At 49.6% G+C, this 13,625-nt stretch overlaps 1 protein-coding gene across 14 annotated transcripts in view; it reads left to right on the plus strand.

Moving 5' to 3' along the window:
• The window catches only part of RALY (RALY heterogeneous nuclear ribonucleoprotein), an 81,668-nt gene extending 68,319 nt beyond the window's left edge, over nt 1-13,349 (plus strand). For 8 of the 14 annotated variants that reach the window (XM_082746068.1, XM_082746059.1, XM_082746072.1 and 5 more), the window contains 8 exons: nt 5,774-6,038; nt 6,899-6,971; nt 7,161-7,208; nt 9,220-9,386; nt 10,075-10,188; nt 10,392-10,570; nt 11,767-11,815; nt 12,999-13,349. In XM_082746068.1, the coding sequence (XP_082602194.1) occupies nt 5,783-6,038; nt 6,899-6,971; nt 7,161-7,208; nt 9,220-9,386; nt 10,075-10,188; nt 10,392-10,570; nt 11,767-11,811 (882 nt within the window). In that variant the 5' untranslated portion in view covers nt 5,774-5,782 and the 3' untranslated portion in view covers nt 11,812-11,815; nt 12,999-13,349. The remainder of the gene's footprint in view (nt 1-5,773; nt 6,039-6,898; nt 6,972-7,160; nt 7,209-9,219; nt 9,387-10,074; nt 10,189-10,391; nt 10,571-11,766; nt 11,816-12,998) is intronic. The other 6 variants (XM_082746060.1, XM_082746067.1, XM_082746064.1 and 3 more) reach the window with 1 other exon arrangement.
• The last annotated feature ends 276 nt before the right edge of the window (nt 13,350-13,625 follow it).

Below are 13,625 nucleotides of genomic sequence, written 5' to 3' on the forward strand. Positions count from 1 at the left end.
TGAGTGAAGGGGATAGGAATTGGGTAATAATAACTACATTCCTTTATCCTTTTAGAGTATGTTACAGATGTAACAGAGCACTTTCACATTGATTAGCCTATTTGATTTTATATCCAATCTGAAAGGTAATCAGGACAAAGGTTATTCCTGTTTTCAGAAGAAGCATGATAAGGCTCAGAGAAATGGTGTGACTTGCTGCAGGTCACACATCAGAGCTCAGGCCAGGCCTGCTGAACCTGTAGCCTAGACCCCTCACCCCTACACCCCTCCCCGCCACTATTCACATATTGGGGGCTAGGGTTTCTCAGGGAAGTGGGAATTGTCAGGAACTAAAGAGCATTCCTTGGGAAATTAGTCCTGTCTGGCCAGTAATGATCATTTGGGCAATGCTAATGAGCTGGGGCCTGGTGAGTTTAATGAGATTAATAGATGTTCTGTCATCCTTGGCCGCCTATTAACCAGGAGCCTCTGGACCAAGGAGGCCCTGGGCACTGATCAGTCTAATTGCTTGGCTTTCTCCAGAAATAGCCTCACCATCACTGGTATTTATTTTCATTCAAAACCACCCAATATCTCTAGAGTTAACTAAGGGCAGAGGTCTGGCCACAAGCTTGTGTGATCCTTATCTGCACATTAGAGAATAAGGCCAGAGCTTTTGAGCAGGACTGGCCTAGACAGAGGCTTTATATAGTCACTGGGGGGCATCAGAACCAAGAGCAGCTGCTCTTCTTTTGAAATTGGTGTTTTTAAGAAGAAGAGATCCAGTGTCAGGGAGGAACTACAGAGTTGGGGCAGTGGGCGTTCTGATGGCTAAGTGCCTCAGAGGTCATGCTGAAGACTAGACTTGAACCTGATAGCCAGAACTGGGAGAGTGAAAGGATTGACATGGCAGAGCCAGAGGCCTGGGACAGTTGCTGAAATGGTGTGTAGAAGTCTGGATTCAAGTCCCTTAGCTACTCCCTTTACTAGGTTGGATAGCCTTCTGAAGTAAGTCACTTACCTTGCTGATACCTCAGCTTTTCATCTATTAGATGAGACTGACAGTGTCTGGATCAAGAGTATAAACTGGTTTTGTTTACGAAAATCCTGTTCAGCGGCACCTGGGTGGCTCAGTGGGTTAAGCCTCTTCCTTCAGCTCAGGTCATGATCTCAGGGTTCTGGGATTGAGCCCCACATTGGGCTCTCTGCTCAGCAGGGGTCCTGCTTCCTCCTCTCTCTCCCCCTGCCTCTGCCTACTTGTGATCTCTCTGTCAAATAAACAAATAAAATCTTTAAAAATAAAATAAAATCCTGTGCAGACATGAGATGTTGTAGTAGAAAGGGAAAGGGATGAGGACCAAGGAGAGAGGCTGTCATTTAATCAGGGTGATGTAGTCTCTCACCTTGGCGATCAGTACCCACTCAGTACCCACGGCATCTCTATTGAATAGGTGCTATGGTCAAAGGTCAAACAGACCTGGGTTCCATTTCTGGCTTTGCTGTATTAACCCATTATTTGGCCTCTTAGTCTTCCTTCCCGTATTTAAAATACCTCCTCACAGGGCTGTTGTATTAGATAAGGTTGGATATGTAAATTCTGACACTGAGTAATTTGGCTCTTCTTAACCTTGATGGTTCTCTGAGGGGTCTCATTTACCCAGAGTTCAGGGGCGGTCATACCTTTTCAGGGTTTTTCTACCTTTAGAAAGCCTTGTCACTTTACCGTGTGTTCAGGCTGGCTCTTGGTTTCTAAAACATAGCTTCCATCTAAAATGTTTCAGCTGAGAAAAACGATTTGTTTTTGCCAGATTTCCTCTGTTTCTTATTAGCTTGGAGAAGTGAGCCCATCCCTTCTAGCTGTAAATTGCATTTCAAAGCATGCGTCTCTGGTGGGTTTTAATTAGCTTAAGGGCCCAGCTTTTATGCAGCAATTGTTTCTCCAGCAGGTAAAGGTAAAGACACATACTTGGGAGCCAGTCCCTGGTTTTCCTTAAAAATAGCATATCTGGGGGCGCCTGGGTGGCTCAGTGGGCTAAGCATCTAGATGCCTTCGGCTTGGGTCATGGTCTCGGGGTCCTGGGATCGAGCCCCCGCATCAGGCTCTCTTCATCAGGCCTGCTTCCCCCTCTCTCTCTGCCTGCCCCTCTGCCTTCTTGTGACCTTGCTCGCTCTCTGTCAAATAAATAAAATCTTCAAAAAAAAAAAAAAAAAAAGCGCATATCTGGATTGCTCCCTCCCAGCCCCTCACTGTCCTGAGGGTTGTCTCTCGCCCTCCCAAAAGAAGAAAGGGAATATAAGAACCCTAGACTTAAAGGAACAGTGGGATTCTTGGCCCTGCTACTCATGGGCTGGGGCACTGTGGCCAAGTCCATTCCCCTCCGTTCCTCAGAGCGAGGGCCTATAAACTCCTTGTTCACTGAAGTCCCTGCTAATCTGACATTGCAGAAGTCTCTGGAGATTAGTCTGGTTCTTTCTTCCTCTCTCTCCCACCATCAAGAACAGTCTCTCTACCCACCTTTTCTTGGCTCAGTGCTAAGCATGGGGCCTCTAGGGGCTGTAGACACCTTGCTCTCAATTACACAGCTAATCTGTGAGGCAGAGCTTGGCCCACGGGGAAATAGCTTATCAAATCAAGCTGCTGCTGCTGAATAGGACGTCAATATTTTCTAGGATTCCTACTCGTAAGCTAGGGGGAAGCCTGCGAAAACCAACAAAGAATGGCGTGGGGAAGATTGAATTGGGGGTGGTTGGTCTGTTGGGGGTGTTTGGGTCAGACTCTAGTCTTTTAATGAGATGCCTGGGACCTCCGACCCCAGTGGTCTGTGCACCACCCCCCTTTTAGGTAGGGCTATGCTCCTGGGACACTATTGTTACTGCTTTCTTCCTAATATTTATTGGGCACTTACTGTGTGTGTCCCAGGCTTCATCAGGCTTGCCTCCTAACAGTTGCAAGGCAGAACAGAGTACAGATGGAGACTTAAATACTATATGTCTAAATAGTTGAAGGTTGTAAGTGAAACTAACAGATTTTAAGGTTCATAACAACCTGGAAGACCATGTCTGAATTTAGAATTCTTGACTCTTTGGTTTAGAATTCTTGACTCTTTGGGATTCTGTACTTGAACCTAGCAGTTCCAGAAGAGCTGATCTGGGCATGTTCTTCATTTCCTACCCCCAAGTTGATCCCTCACTTGCAGGAATCTCATAAACATGTTTAAACACAGAAGGTTTCTCATATCCCCACAGACAGCTGTCCCTTTGGGCTTAGGAAGTATGCATAATAGCAGCACACACAGCCCTTGGAGACTGCCTTTGAAAGCAGATAGAGGGCTGATTAGATAGGGAGGGGTTGGTTCCTAGAGCATGCTTTGGGAAAGCATTTCTTCATGGTCCTGCAGATGCCTCACTCAGAATGGCCACAGGCATACTCTCTTGTAGCCTTTGTGTGACATGGCTTCTGGCTGCCTTTTCTTGGCATTGTTCAGAATGCTCCAGTCTGATTTTGACCCTCATTTAGAATCCACCTTACTGTGGCAGTGTTACTAGAACAGAGAAGTTCAGCTAGTCAATTATTAGATCCTATAAAGAGCTTTAACCATTTGCAAAGTCCTTTTCTGTACATGGTCCCAAACCCCAGGTGACAAGAGAAAAAACGGAGTATGGCCAAACCTGAACTTTACTTACCAGCCAAAGAGTGAGTGCTGATCCTGTTGTATCACTAAACACAGGTGTTTAACAAATGCTTACAGCTTGGTGGTATTAGAGGCTGCTGATAGAGGTCTTGGGGAACGTAGCACCTGTCCTGTCCCTGCCAGGTCAGTGCTGAGGTAGTAGTCACCAACAGGTCTAAACCATCATCCCCTCTCTTTCTATCTTGGTCTACACCCCAGGCCAGTGGTTGGTTCCTTCCAGCCAAAGTAGGTGACCCCTCCCCTCATGCCTCTGAGCTGAATCAGCCAGGAGAGTTATCTGATGGCCATGAAGGAGCCCCACAAATTTCTGTATATATCCATGGATGGACAAGGAATTAACATTGGAATGCCTTGTCATCCAAGTAGGAGAGGGATTATTAGAACTGAGCAATGGGGTCCCCAGGGGAACCCACATACATGGAGCATTTTCTACTGCACATGGACAGTAAGTATAAGTGTTTTCATGGGTGAGGTCTTTTGTGTTCTTCACTGCTTAAAAAATGGTGATTGGATGCAGAAGTATACTGAGTAACAAAAAAAGAGTCTGTCCCTTCCAGGCCCTTTCCAAAGCTGGCACCAACCCTTTCATCAATAGCAGTGCCCTCTCAGCCCCTGTCTTTTACTTAGGATGGTGCACATGTGACCCTAGTATATCCGTGGAGCTACTGCAAGCCCACCATAGGAATAGGTTTCTTCACAGTTCTTCTCAGGGCCAGCCTGTGGTTTCCTTGCAGTCATTGCCATCTGCTGGTCAGAACATGCCAGCTTCCAGGCAGGAAGGATGGAAGAAAAGGGTCTCTTCTCCTAGTGGAGCAATAAATATGGCTTTCCCAGCTTGTATTATGCTCTGATTCTCTGAAAAGAAACTCCCTCTACCCAAAAAGATTAGGTTAGTAGGCAGGTGTTTACGGTTAGCTTGGGCTGGTGCTAAAGACCCCTTCTGCTTGGGGTCTTTAGCACCTTCTGTAGTAGCTCAGCAGCAGGAGTATTTAAATAGGAGTGTTCCAGAAGGGAGTTGTCCTGTGCCAGTGAGCGGAAGGCTGGTCCAGGAAGTATAAATACCAGTACTTAATGTTAGGCTTTTCCTACTGTCATCAAGCCTCTTTTTCCCTTCTGGAGCTTGTCCTCTGATGTAACCTGTCTGTGTCATGGGTAGGAGAGATTTGTATGGTCCTTTGGGGTAAAGACATTGCCAGGGTGTAGAGAGCAAAGAGTAGGTGCGATACGATACCTAAGCAAACAACAAAATTTGAATGAGTCAGTGTAAAAATGGGTAACTTTAAAAAATTAATTTATTAAAAACAGTTCTCTGGTAAATATTATAGTATTTAAATTGGCTTTAGCTCTGGGACGGAAAGGGATAGAGCTGGGAAAAAAAAAAAATGGGCTGTAGGGACCAACTGACCTGGGTTTGAGTGCTCATTCCTGGCAAGTTTAAGAACTTACTGTGGTCTGTTTCTGATAAAATACAACAATCGTAATAGTAATACTGTTTATAGGGTTTTCTGATTACTCAATATTGCGTGTCACCCTTAGCCTGCAGTGAGTGCTCAGGGAGGCTTGTTTAGCTCACCTTTTAAAAAATGACTGGTGACAATAAAGACAGCCAAAGCTAGGTCAGTGTCTGGATCAGACTGAGCGATTTTCATAATGTAGAACTGTTCTGGAACAGGTTTTACTTGCAATTTCCCTGTGACTTCTTTGCCATGGTTCTACATTAACAGAAGAAAAATGATGGAAGGTCTTCAAATTTAGATCCTGCAAGGGGTAACATTTCTCAATAAGCGTTAAAGAAGGAATAGGTTTAAAAGAATTAGACTCGGGAGACCAGGGTTCAAATCCTGGCCCTGTCGCTCACTGACATTGTACTCTCTGAATGTGCATTTTCTCCCTTGTGAATTGGTCTGGTTCTGCTTCTGCCAGTACCAAATGAGGGACTGTGACGTCAGCAGTCTAGTAAGTTACAAAAAGGGGAGGCTGGGTGCTATAGGGGTATATGTGTAGCAGGGCACAAAGCCTTCCAGTTTAGCCAGGATGTGGGCTATGGGTGGCCCTTGAGCCCAACTGGGGGACCCAGCTTCACAGTGGCTCTCTCTCTTCAGGTGGCCACCATGTCCTTGAAGATCCAGACAAGCAACGTAACTAACAAGAATGACCCCAAGTCTATCAACTCTCGGGTCTTCATCGGAAACCTCAACACAGCTGTGGTGAAGAAGTCAGATGTGGAGACCATTTTCTCCAAGTATGGCCGTGTGGCCGGCTGTTCTGTGCACAAAGGCTATGCCTTTGTCCAGTATGCCAACGAGCGTCATGCCCGGGCAGCTGTGCTGGGAGAGAATGGGCGGGTGCTGGCCGGGCAGACCCTGGGTAAGCGTCTCTCCTTGGCCTTGCTCCTGGTGTTCTCCTGAGCGGGTTCCACCGATGACTTTCTAGCTTCTCTCTTACGTTCTTTTCTGTTTCCCTTGCTACTACCCACTGCCTTTATCTGAAATGTTATAACTTTTAAATAGTTGTAAATTACATGTAAGTTATAAATTAGATAGTCATAAAATCTGCCTAGAGGGGAGTATTTTGGAGCTTCTCAGAATTGCTTCTGTGTTATCTCTTGTGGTTCCAGTTAAATTGCAGATTCCTAAGAAAAAAGGAACGGAGTGGACTAGCATAACCTATAATGTTGGGCTATAGATAGCATAGGTTAGAACTTTTTATGAGAGGTGGGAGGAGGGGCTGGGAGCACAAGGTGAAGTATGTGCCTTTGGCCTTGGTGATATATATGTATATGTGATACCCATACAGATATAGATATACATACCTATATATACATACATATACATATCTATATCTATATAGATGTTGGAGTCATGTCTCCGCGCACTTGGGAGTATAGTTGTTATTTTTGTGTGTGACTTGATTACCTGGATACATGAACGTGTGAAGATATACATGAAGATACATATTTGAAGTCCTTATGTGCACGAGTGTACCTGAGAGTGCATATGATGTCCATGGCATGCGTGTGAGTGATATGCTTGTGAGCATGCATGCGGGTGTCTGAATGTATATTGATTTGTAAATAGGCCTGTCTCTGTGATGTGTGGGTGTGAATAATGTGTGAAGACCTCTGTTGGTCGTTTAGTTAGGACAGTCCACATGTACCTCACATAAGCACATAGAAATCGCTGCTCATGTGCTGCCAGCATCTGACTGTGCCTCCTCCCTCCACACAGATATCAACATGGCTGGAGAGCCCAAGCCCAACAGACCTAAGGGGCTAAAGAGAGCAGCATCTGCCATATACAGGTGGGGCGCTCTGTCTTGTCTGTCTCCATCTGGGTGGGATTGGTCCCTCTTTGCAGAGAGGGAGAAAACACTGGTTGGCGACAGTGTGCTGAGCCTAGAATTTGGGGAGGCGTTTGGAGATGAGGGCCTGTGGAGAGTGGGCTGAATGGCTGTCCCTAAGCCCTGGCCCTCTCCCCTTTGTTTCCCCAGTGGCTACAGCTTTGACTATGATTACTACCGGGACGACTTCTACGACAGGTGAGCAGGGGAGGGGCGTGCCCAGGCATGAAACAGCCAAGCTGGAAGGGTCCTGAGAGATTGCTGGTGCAGCCCATTCAGTCCTCCAAGTGGGAACCAGAGCCCAAAGGTGTGGACAGGCATCTGCCCAAGGCTGCTTCACAAATGGGTGGCAGAGCTGGGACTAGGGTCTAGTTCTGCAGGTACCCAGGTCAGAGCTTTCCCCCACCCCACGCTGTTTCCCGCCTTCTGGCTGCCCTTCTTCCTCCTAATCCTAGGGTGGGACTCGATGGGACTGGATAGCAAGGGACATGTAAACCTAGCATGCTGGATTACAGAAGAGGTTACAGGAGTAGGTGCAGGGAGTTTGAGCCCTCACGCTCCTGCTATTTAGTCTCCTTACCTCCTGGAGGTGCTCAGCCAGGTGGAAGGGACCTCAAAGCTCAGTGTAAGCCCCTGGCCTTTCATTTATAGCCAAGAGGCCAGCGGTCCTTTGGAGGTCTGAATTAGTCCCCAGTATCCTATGTCCCATCCTTCATCAGACCCCAGCCTTGAGCTGTGGGCTCCATTCCATGGCACCAGCCACATTCTTGAGGCTGATCTTGAATCATGATGAGGCTGTTCCAAACTTCTTCCTCCCTCCCTCTCTTCCTCTCTCCTGCTTGGGCCATGGGAAGGAAGAACAGAACCTCTCAGAGCCTTGGTTTTCTCACCTCTGAATGGTTTCAGGAGATAGTACGGTGTAGTGGAACATGCCCTAGCCTGGGAGTCAGAAGACCTGGGTGCTAATCTCAGCTCTGCCACTGAATGGATTGTGTGACTTTGGGCAGATGCCCTCCCAGTCTTGAAATGGGCTTTTGCACCAAGTGATCCCTCAGGGCTCCTCCAGCTCTGGGATTCTGTGGTTCAGTGATTCTGACCAAGGCCAGAGCCGCCCCCTCCCCTTAGGGGCAGAAATGCAGGGTCCGGGACTGGATCCATTCCCAGAGACTCTTCATCTCCAGCCATCACCACCCCAGGACAGGGACTCTCTCAGTAAATGAGTGCCAAGCCATGGGACATTGAATTGCCTAGTGATGGCATGTTTTCTGGCTGTCTCAAAAGTGAGCCCATAGTGTACCCCTAAGGCTGCTTGTTCCCTGCAGAAAGGTAATAGTAGCAGATGTGGTGCAAGAGACACCCCCCGCCCCCGCCTCAGCCTACAAGCTTCTGCCTGATGGGCAGGATTAAGAACCCTCTTGGAGAGGGCTGTGTGTTGCCAGTCTATATAGTCTTGGAGCTCAGGGGTCTGATTTGAGCTGCTGAACCTTGATATTCTGCCGATCTCTTCCCCTCCATCTCTGAAGTAGACTAGAAGGATGGGGTGAGTAAGGGGGCCCAACTCCATTCTCATGCCCCTGAGATCATAGGCTCCTGGTTGGAGTCTCAGCACCCTGGCCTTCCACCTATCACACCTTTTAACATGTGTTTTTAACCAAGTGTTCTCATTCTCTGCCCTCACAGCAGCCTTTGGGAGGGATGGGGTCTTGGCACAGAATTTGGAGCCATCCTCATGAAGCAGATGGGAAAACTGAGGCTCTGGCAGACTTAGGGATACCCTATTCCCACATCTTTCTGTTCCCAGCTGGCAATTTGCGTTGCTTTAGGGACATTTGCAAACTCTGACCAGAGGTTGAGGTGGCAGTTGAGTGAGCAGAAGGTCAGGTAATACAGGAGATCTAGGGAAGGCTTCTTTCTGGGGGGTCATCTCAGTTGGCTCCTTTCTTGAACTGGGGCTATAACCATTACCACCCACATGCCCTTGACCCTACCTGACCGGCAGGAAGGGTGGATGGAATGAGACTCCCAACAGCTTTTAAGGTCCGAAAAGCCTTTCCTTTTAACACCTACGCCCCCCTCCCCCCGGGACTTGTTGGGAGCAGGCAGAAGTGTGTAGCACAGGTTGCCCACGGGCCCCATGTTGGTCTAGAGTCGCAGTGCCCTCTGGTGGCCACAGGCCATGCTGCAGCCTCTGGCCCGTTTGCCCCTACAGGCTCTTCGACTATCGGGGCCGCCTGTCACCTGTGCCAGTGCCCAGGGCCGTCCCTGTGAAGCGACCCCGGGTCACAGTCCCCTTGGTCCGGCGCGTCAAAACCACCATACCTGTCAAGCTCTTTGCCCGCTCCACAGCCATTACTGCCAGCTCAGCCAAGATCAAGTGTGAGTGACTAGATCTTCCTAGATCTTTTTTGTTTTTCTTATTAGTAAAATAACAGAATCACATATTTTTACATTGGAAAATAGATGAAGGAACAAATCTCCCACAGCTCTGCAGCTCTGACACAACAAAGTGAGTATTTTTATGCATTTCTAAGAGGAAAAGGCTGACTTTTGAGGAGGAGGGGCTTGGGTTGGACACAGAAATGTCCAGTGCTGTGACATGGAACCCAGTGAGGAGAAGCTGTCATCTTTCCTCTAGTAAGGACAAGTTTTCAGAGGCCTGCTACTCCACATTCATTCTGGTGTACACATGGCTGTAGTCAGGCACCCAGAAAATCTGATGGTAAAAGACCTGCATTTATACACCTGAAATCTGGGCATCATCCTATAACACGAAGACAAACACATATGCTTGCCCAGATGCACACTGCACCGGCATTCTTATCCATCTCCAGTCCCTTTCAGGAGTTGAGAGGTCAGGGGAAAGTTCACAGTTTCAGAAAGGCCAGCTGGTTACTGTAGGCATGGCCTCAGACGGCTCTAGCCTTTTCTCTGGCCAAAGAAATGCAGGTGAAGACAGTTCCTGCCACTGGCCTGCCTTCCTAGTTGATTGAATGGGGTTGGGGTCTTATGTTATTGTCAAGCTCCCAGCCCCTGGGTGACAGCCCTTTACTCCCTTCACTCCCAGTAAAGAGCAGTGAGCTGCAGACCATCAAGACAGAGCTGACACAGATCAAGTCCAACATCGACGCTCTGCTGGGCCGCTTGGAGCAGATTGCTGAGGAGCAGAAGGCCAACCCAGGTCAGCTTCCAAGGGTCTTTGCCCAGCTCAGTGAGCATAGGGCAGAGTGTGGGGAGGACAGTGCGTAGGGCAGAGAGAGGGGCTGTGGCTGTCAGTGCCACCTGGGTCCACTGTGATGAGGCCTAGTTTCTAGTAAGATACTGCCCTGGGAAGCTGCCCCGGGCTGAGTTTTATTCCCTTCTTCCCACCCTTTTCCCCTCAAGATGGCAAGAAGAAGGGCGACAGCAGCAGTGGCAGTGGTGGGGGTAGTAGTGGTGGCAGCAGTCGGCCACCAGCCCCCCAAGAGGACACGGCTTCTGAGGCAGGCACGCCCCAGGGAGAAGCACAGACTCGAGACGACGGCGATGAGGAGGGACTGCTGACCCACAGTGAGGAAGAACTGGTGAGGGCACGGAGAGGAGGGGCTTGCAGGAGGGCAGCGGGTGGGGGGGAATGGAGAGCAGAGCCTCGGAGCTGGTTGGTGGTCCTGTGAGCTCCCGCCTTCCTCTTTCCCTGGGGTTCTAGCCCTGTGAAGAAGAGCAGGGGAATGCCTATTTCAACTGCCAGTCCAAAATCCCCCTGAGGTCTGAGGTAGACCTCTCTTCAGTCCAGGGCCCAGTCTGGATTCGGTTTCCGAACAGGTTGGATGAGGGAGGAATCGGGCTCAAGGGAGTGCACACGGTCTGCAGAGCTCCAGAGGGCAGGACTGGGGTTGCCTAGAGAAGCCACTGGAAGGTTGGGTATCCACCCTACCTGAGGATTTTCTAAAAGTATGAAAGAAGGGCAGAGAGGCATGGAGTCATGGAGGGAGCTCTCTGTTACTGGAACTTTTCAGAGAGAGACTGGGAAGCCATTGGCAAGGAGCTTTATTATTATGTAAAGTAGCAAGGTAGACCAGACTCTGAGTGTGTAAGTTAGTTGTGTGCTTAGTGGCCATTTACCTAAAGGCACTCAAATGAGCACCAGGCCCTGTAGTTTCTGACTTCATTTAACTTGGACAACAGCCTTTCGCTGTTCAAAGTATTACTCTTCCCAGCTTTTACCCAGTGAGGAAACTGAGACTCAGAGGAGTAGAGTAACTTGCTCAGGGCCTTCTAAATAATAAGGGCTGAGCCAGAATTAAAGCCCAGACTTTATCCTTTTCATCAATGCTGGGTCCTGGCAGGAGGACAGAGGCCACCATACTTAGGAGGTCCTCCTCCTCATGCCCCTACCTCATCTCTCCTTTTTTGACCCAGTTACTCTCTAGGCATAGCAGTCTCCGTAAAGACCCTAACAAAGGCTTAGGTGCCCCAAAGATGGGGAGCTCACCAGTCTACTAGGCTTTCAGCCTGCTGCAGTCTGAGAAGGTCTTTCTATGCAGAAATGTGTCCCCTGCTGCAGCTAGAACATCCTTGACTGGTCCCTTCTCTCTTCTGGGGGGTCCCCAGACCATCTTGTTGGAATTCCAAGCCAGCTGTGTTGAGACTGTTCATAATCATTCCCCTTGGCTTTCTATCCCTCTTTGGAGTTTGGCCTCCAGATGTGCTCTGGGCTCCAGGGACGACTCAAAGTTGGGAATAAGTGATGAATGGTTTCTTGTTGCCTCCTCCCTATCAGGAGCACAGCCAGGACACAGACGCAGAGGATGGGGCCTTGCAGTAAGCAGGTACGGGGGTCCAGGTGGACGGGGGTGAAGTGAAACAGACCTGTCAGGGTCGTGCTATGCCCATTGAGGAAGGCTCCCCCATCCTCAGCCATTCTACTGTGTTCCTTTGTGGTGGGAGCTTGGTAGGCTGTGGGAGTAGCAGCCATGGATGGGCTAGCCGGTCCAGCCCTGCAGGGGTTTCCTCGGTGCACTCCGGGCGTGTTGTCCATCTCCTCTGCCCTTGAAGAGCTCTGAGTCTGATGGAAGACACAAACTGTTTCTAGTGTGAGCCTCATGAGGGTCTGGAGAGCCAGGAGGTCAGAGAGGATGTGGTGGAAGAGCTGATAATATGTAGTTGAGCCTGTTCACGGTTGAGGGAGAGGCATCTGAGGGAACAGCTTTAGCCAAGCTCAGGGGCTCTGGTGGTCCTCAGTATGTGGGAGTCAGTCAGGAGCCTCCTGCAGCGGTAGTCTTGGCTCTGCATGGTCAGGGCGAGTTCCTAATCAGCTGTTCATCACCAGAGAGGGTTGGTTGTGCTGGGCTTAGGGGCTGGGACTTAATCCTGCCCGGAGGAAACTGTCCCAGCCCTGCAAGGTTGTGATGGGGCTGGCATACCAGATGTGGGGTCTGAGGCACTGAGAGGGGCAGCCCGGTAACGTGTCTCACCAGTCCCAAGGTGGTAATCAGTGGAGCCTAGATTTGAGTCCAGTGGTGTGTGGCCTCGAAGCCTGTTCTCAGGCCATGTCCACCACCTTGCTCTGCCCCATTCCTTTGGGGACCATGTTCACGCTAACACAGGTTTAGGTGGAGGAAGGTCTCAAAGTAGCGTAGGTGTCTTTGCATAAGACACATCCATGCTGTAAGATGCTCCACCAGCAGACAGTTTAGGAAATTCTGTATCTGTAGTCTGTCCTCTGGGAGCTTCCTGGTTTGTTTTGCCAAAGAGGCTAAGTTGGACTTCGTGAAGCCAGTTCACAGATGAGATGCAGGGCTCAGGTCAGGAAATGGAGGCTCAGGGACAGGGAGGGACTCACCCAAAGTTGCATGTCCAGAAAATTAGAAGACCAGAGCCAGAGTGCAGGCATGTGTCTGTCTGCTAACAGCAAACACCATTATCCCCTTTGTCTTCCCAACCCTAGTTATCAAGAGTACTGGGGGCTCTTCCTCTCAGCCTCAGTCTCTCCTTTGTCTCTCTCTTTCTCAGCCTGGCAGGAGTGATGGCCACCGGCAGGAGAAGGGCATGCACTGTACCAGGCCTAAAGCTGGGCACCCACCCCTGGAGACTACCCCCAGCGGGTCCCAGGAGAGCTGGCAGCAGGCACCTCCTCCTCCACACATCCCAGCCAGTGCCACATCCTCTGCAGGTGGAGTTATTGGCCTCCCCTTCCCAAGTGCCCTCCCTTTTGGCACTGCCCAGGCCAGAGGGCAGAGCACAGAGGTTTCCCTACACTCTACCTCCCCTCCCAGGACACTCCCAGGCTTGGGGTTTTTCTATAGGTTGGAGAGGGGAGGGTCACAGGGAGGGTACCCTGACAATAAAGAGATTGGATCCCAACTTGCTCTGAGATGGGATGGTTTGTGTTTTCTTACGGTACCTGGGCCCTCCTGCCCAGCCATAGTCTGGTCTAGTCTGTTTCACCCTATTCTTTTCCCTCCCTCAATCCCCCTGGCTAGGGAGCTTTGTCGAGGGTGCCTAATACTTGTCTGTCTGGGCCTTAGTTTCCACAGCTAAAATGGGGATAAAAATGGCCAATAGGGTTGTTGGGGAGGGTCAGATGTCCCTGTCCCCAAGAGAATACTTCAGTGGCTTAAGTATCAGGCAGTTGTGACC

Source organism: Mustela nivalis (assembly GCF_964662115.1).
Source record: "Mustela nivalis genome assembly, chromosome: 8".
Taxonomy (NCBI): Eukaryota; Metazoa; Chordata; class Mammalia; order Carnivora; family Mustelidae; genus Mustela; species Mustela nivalis.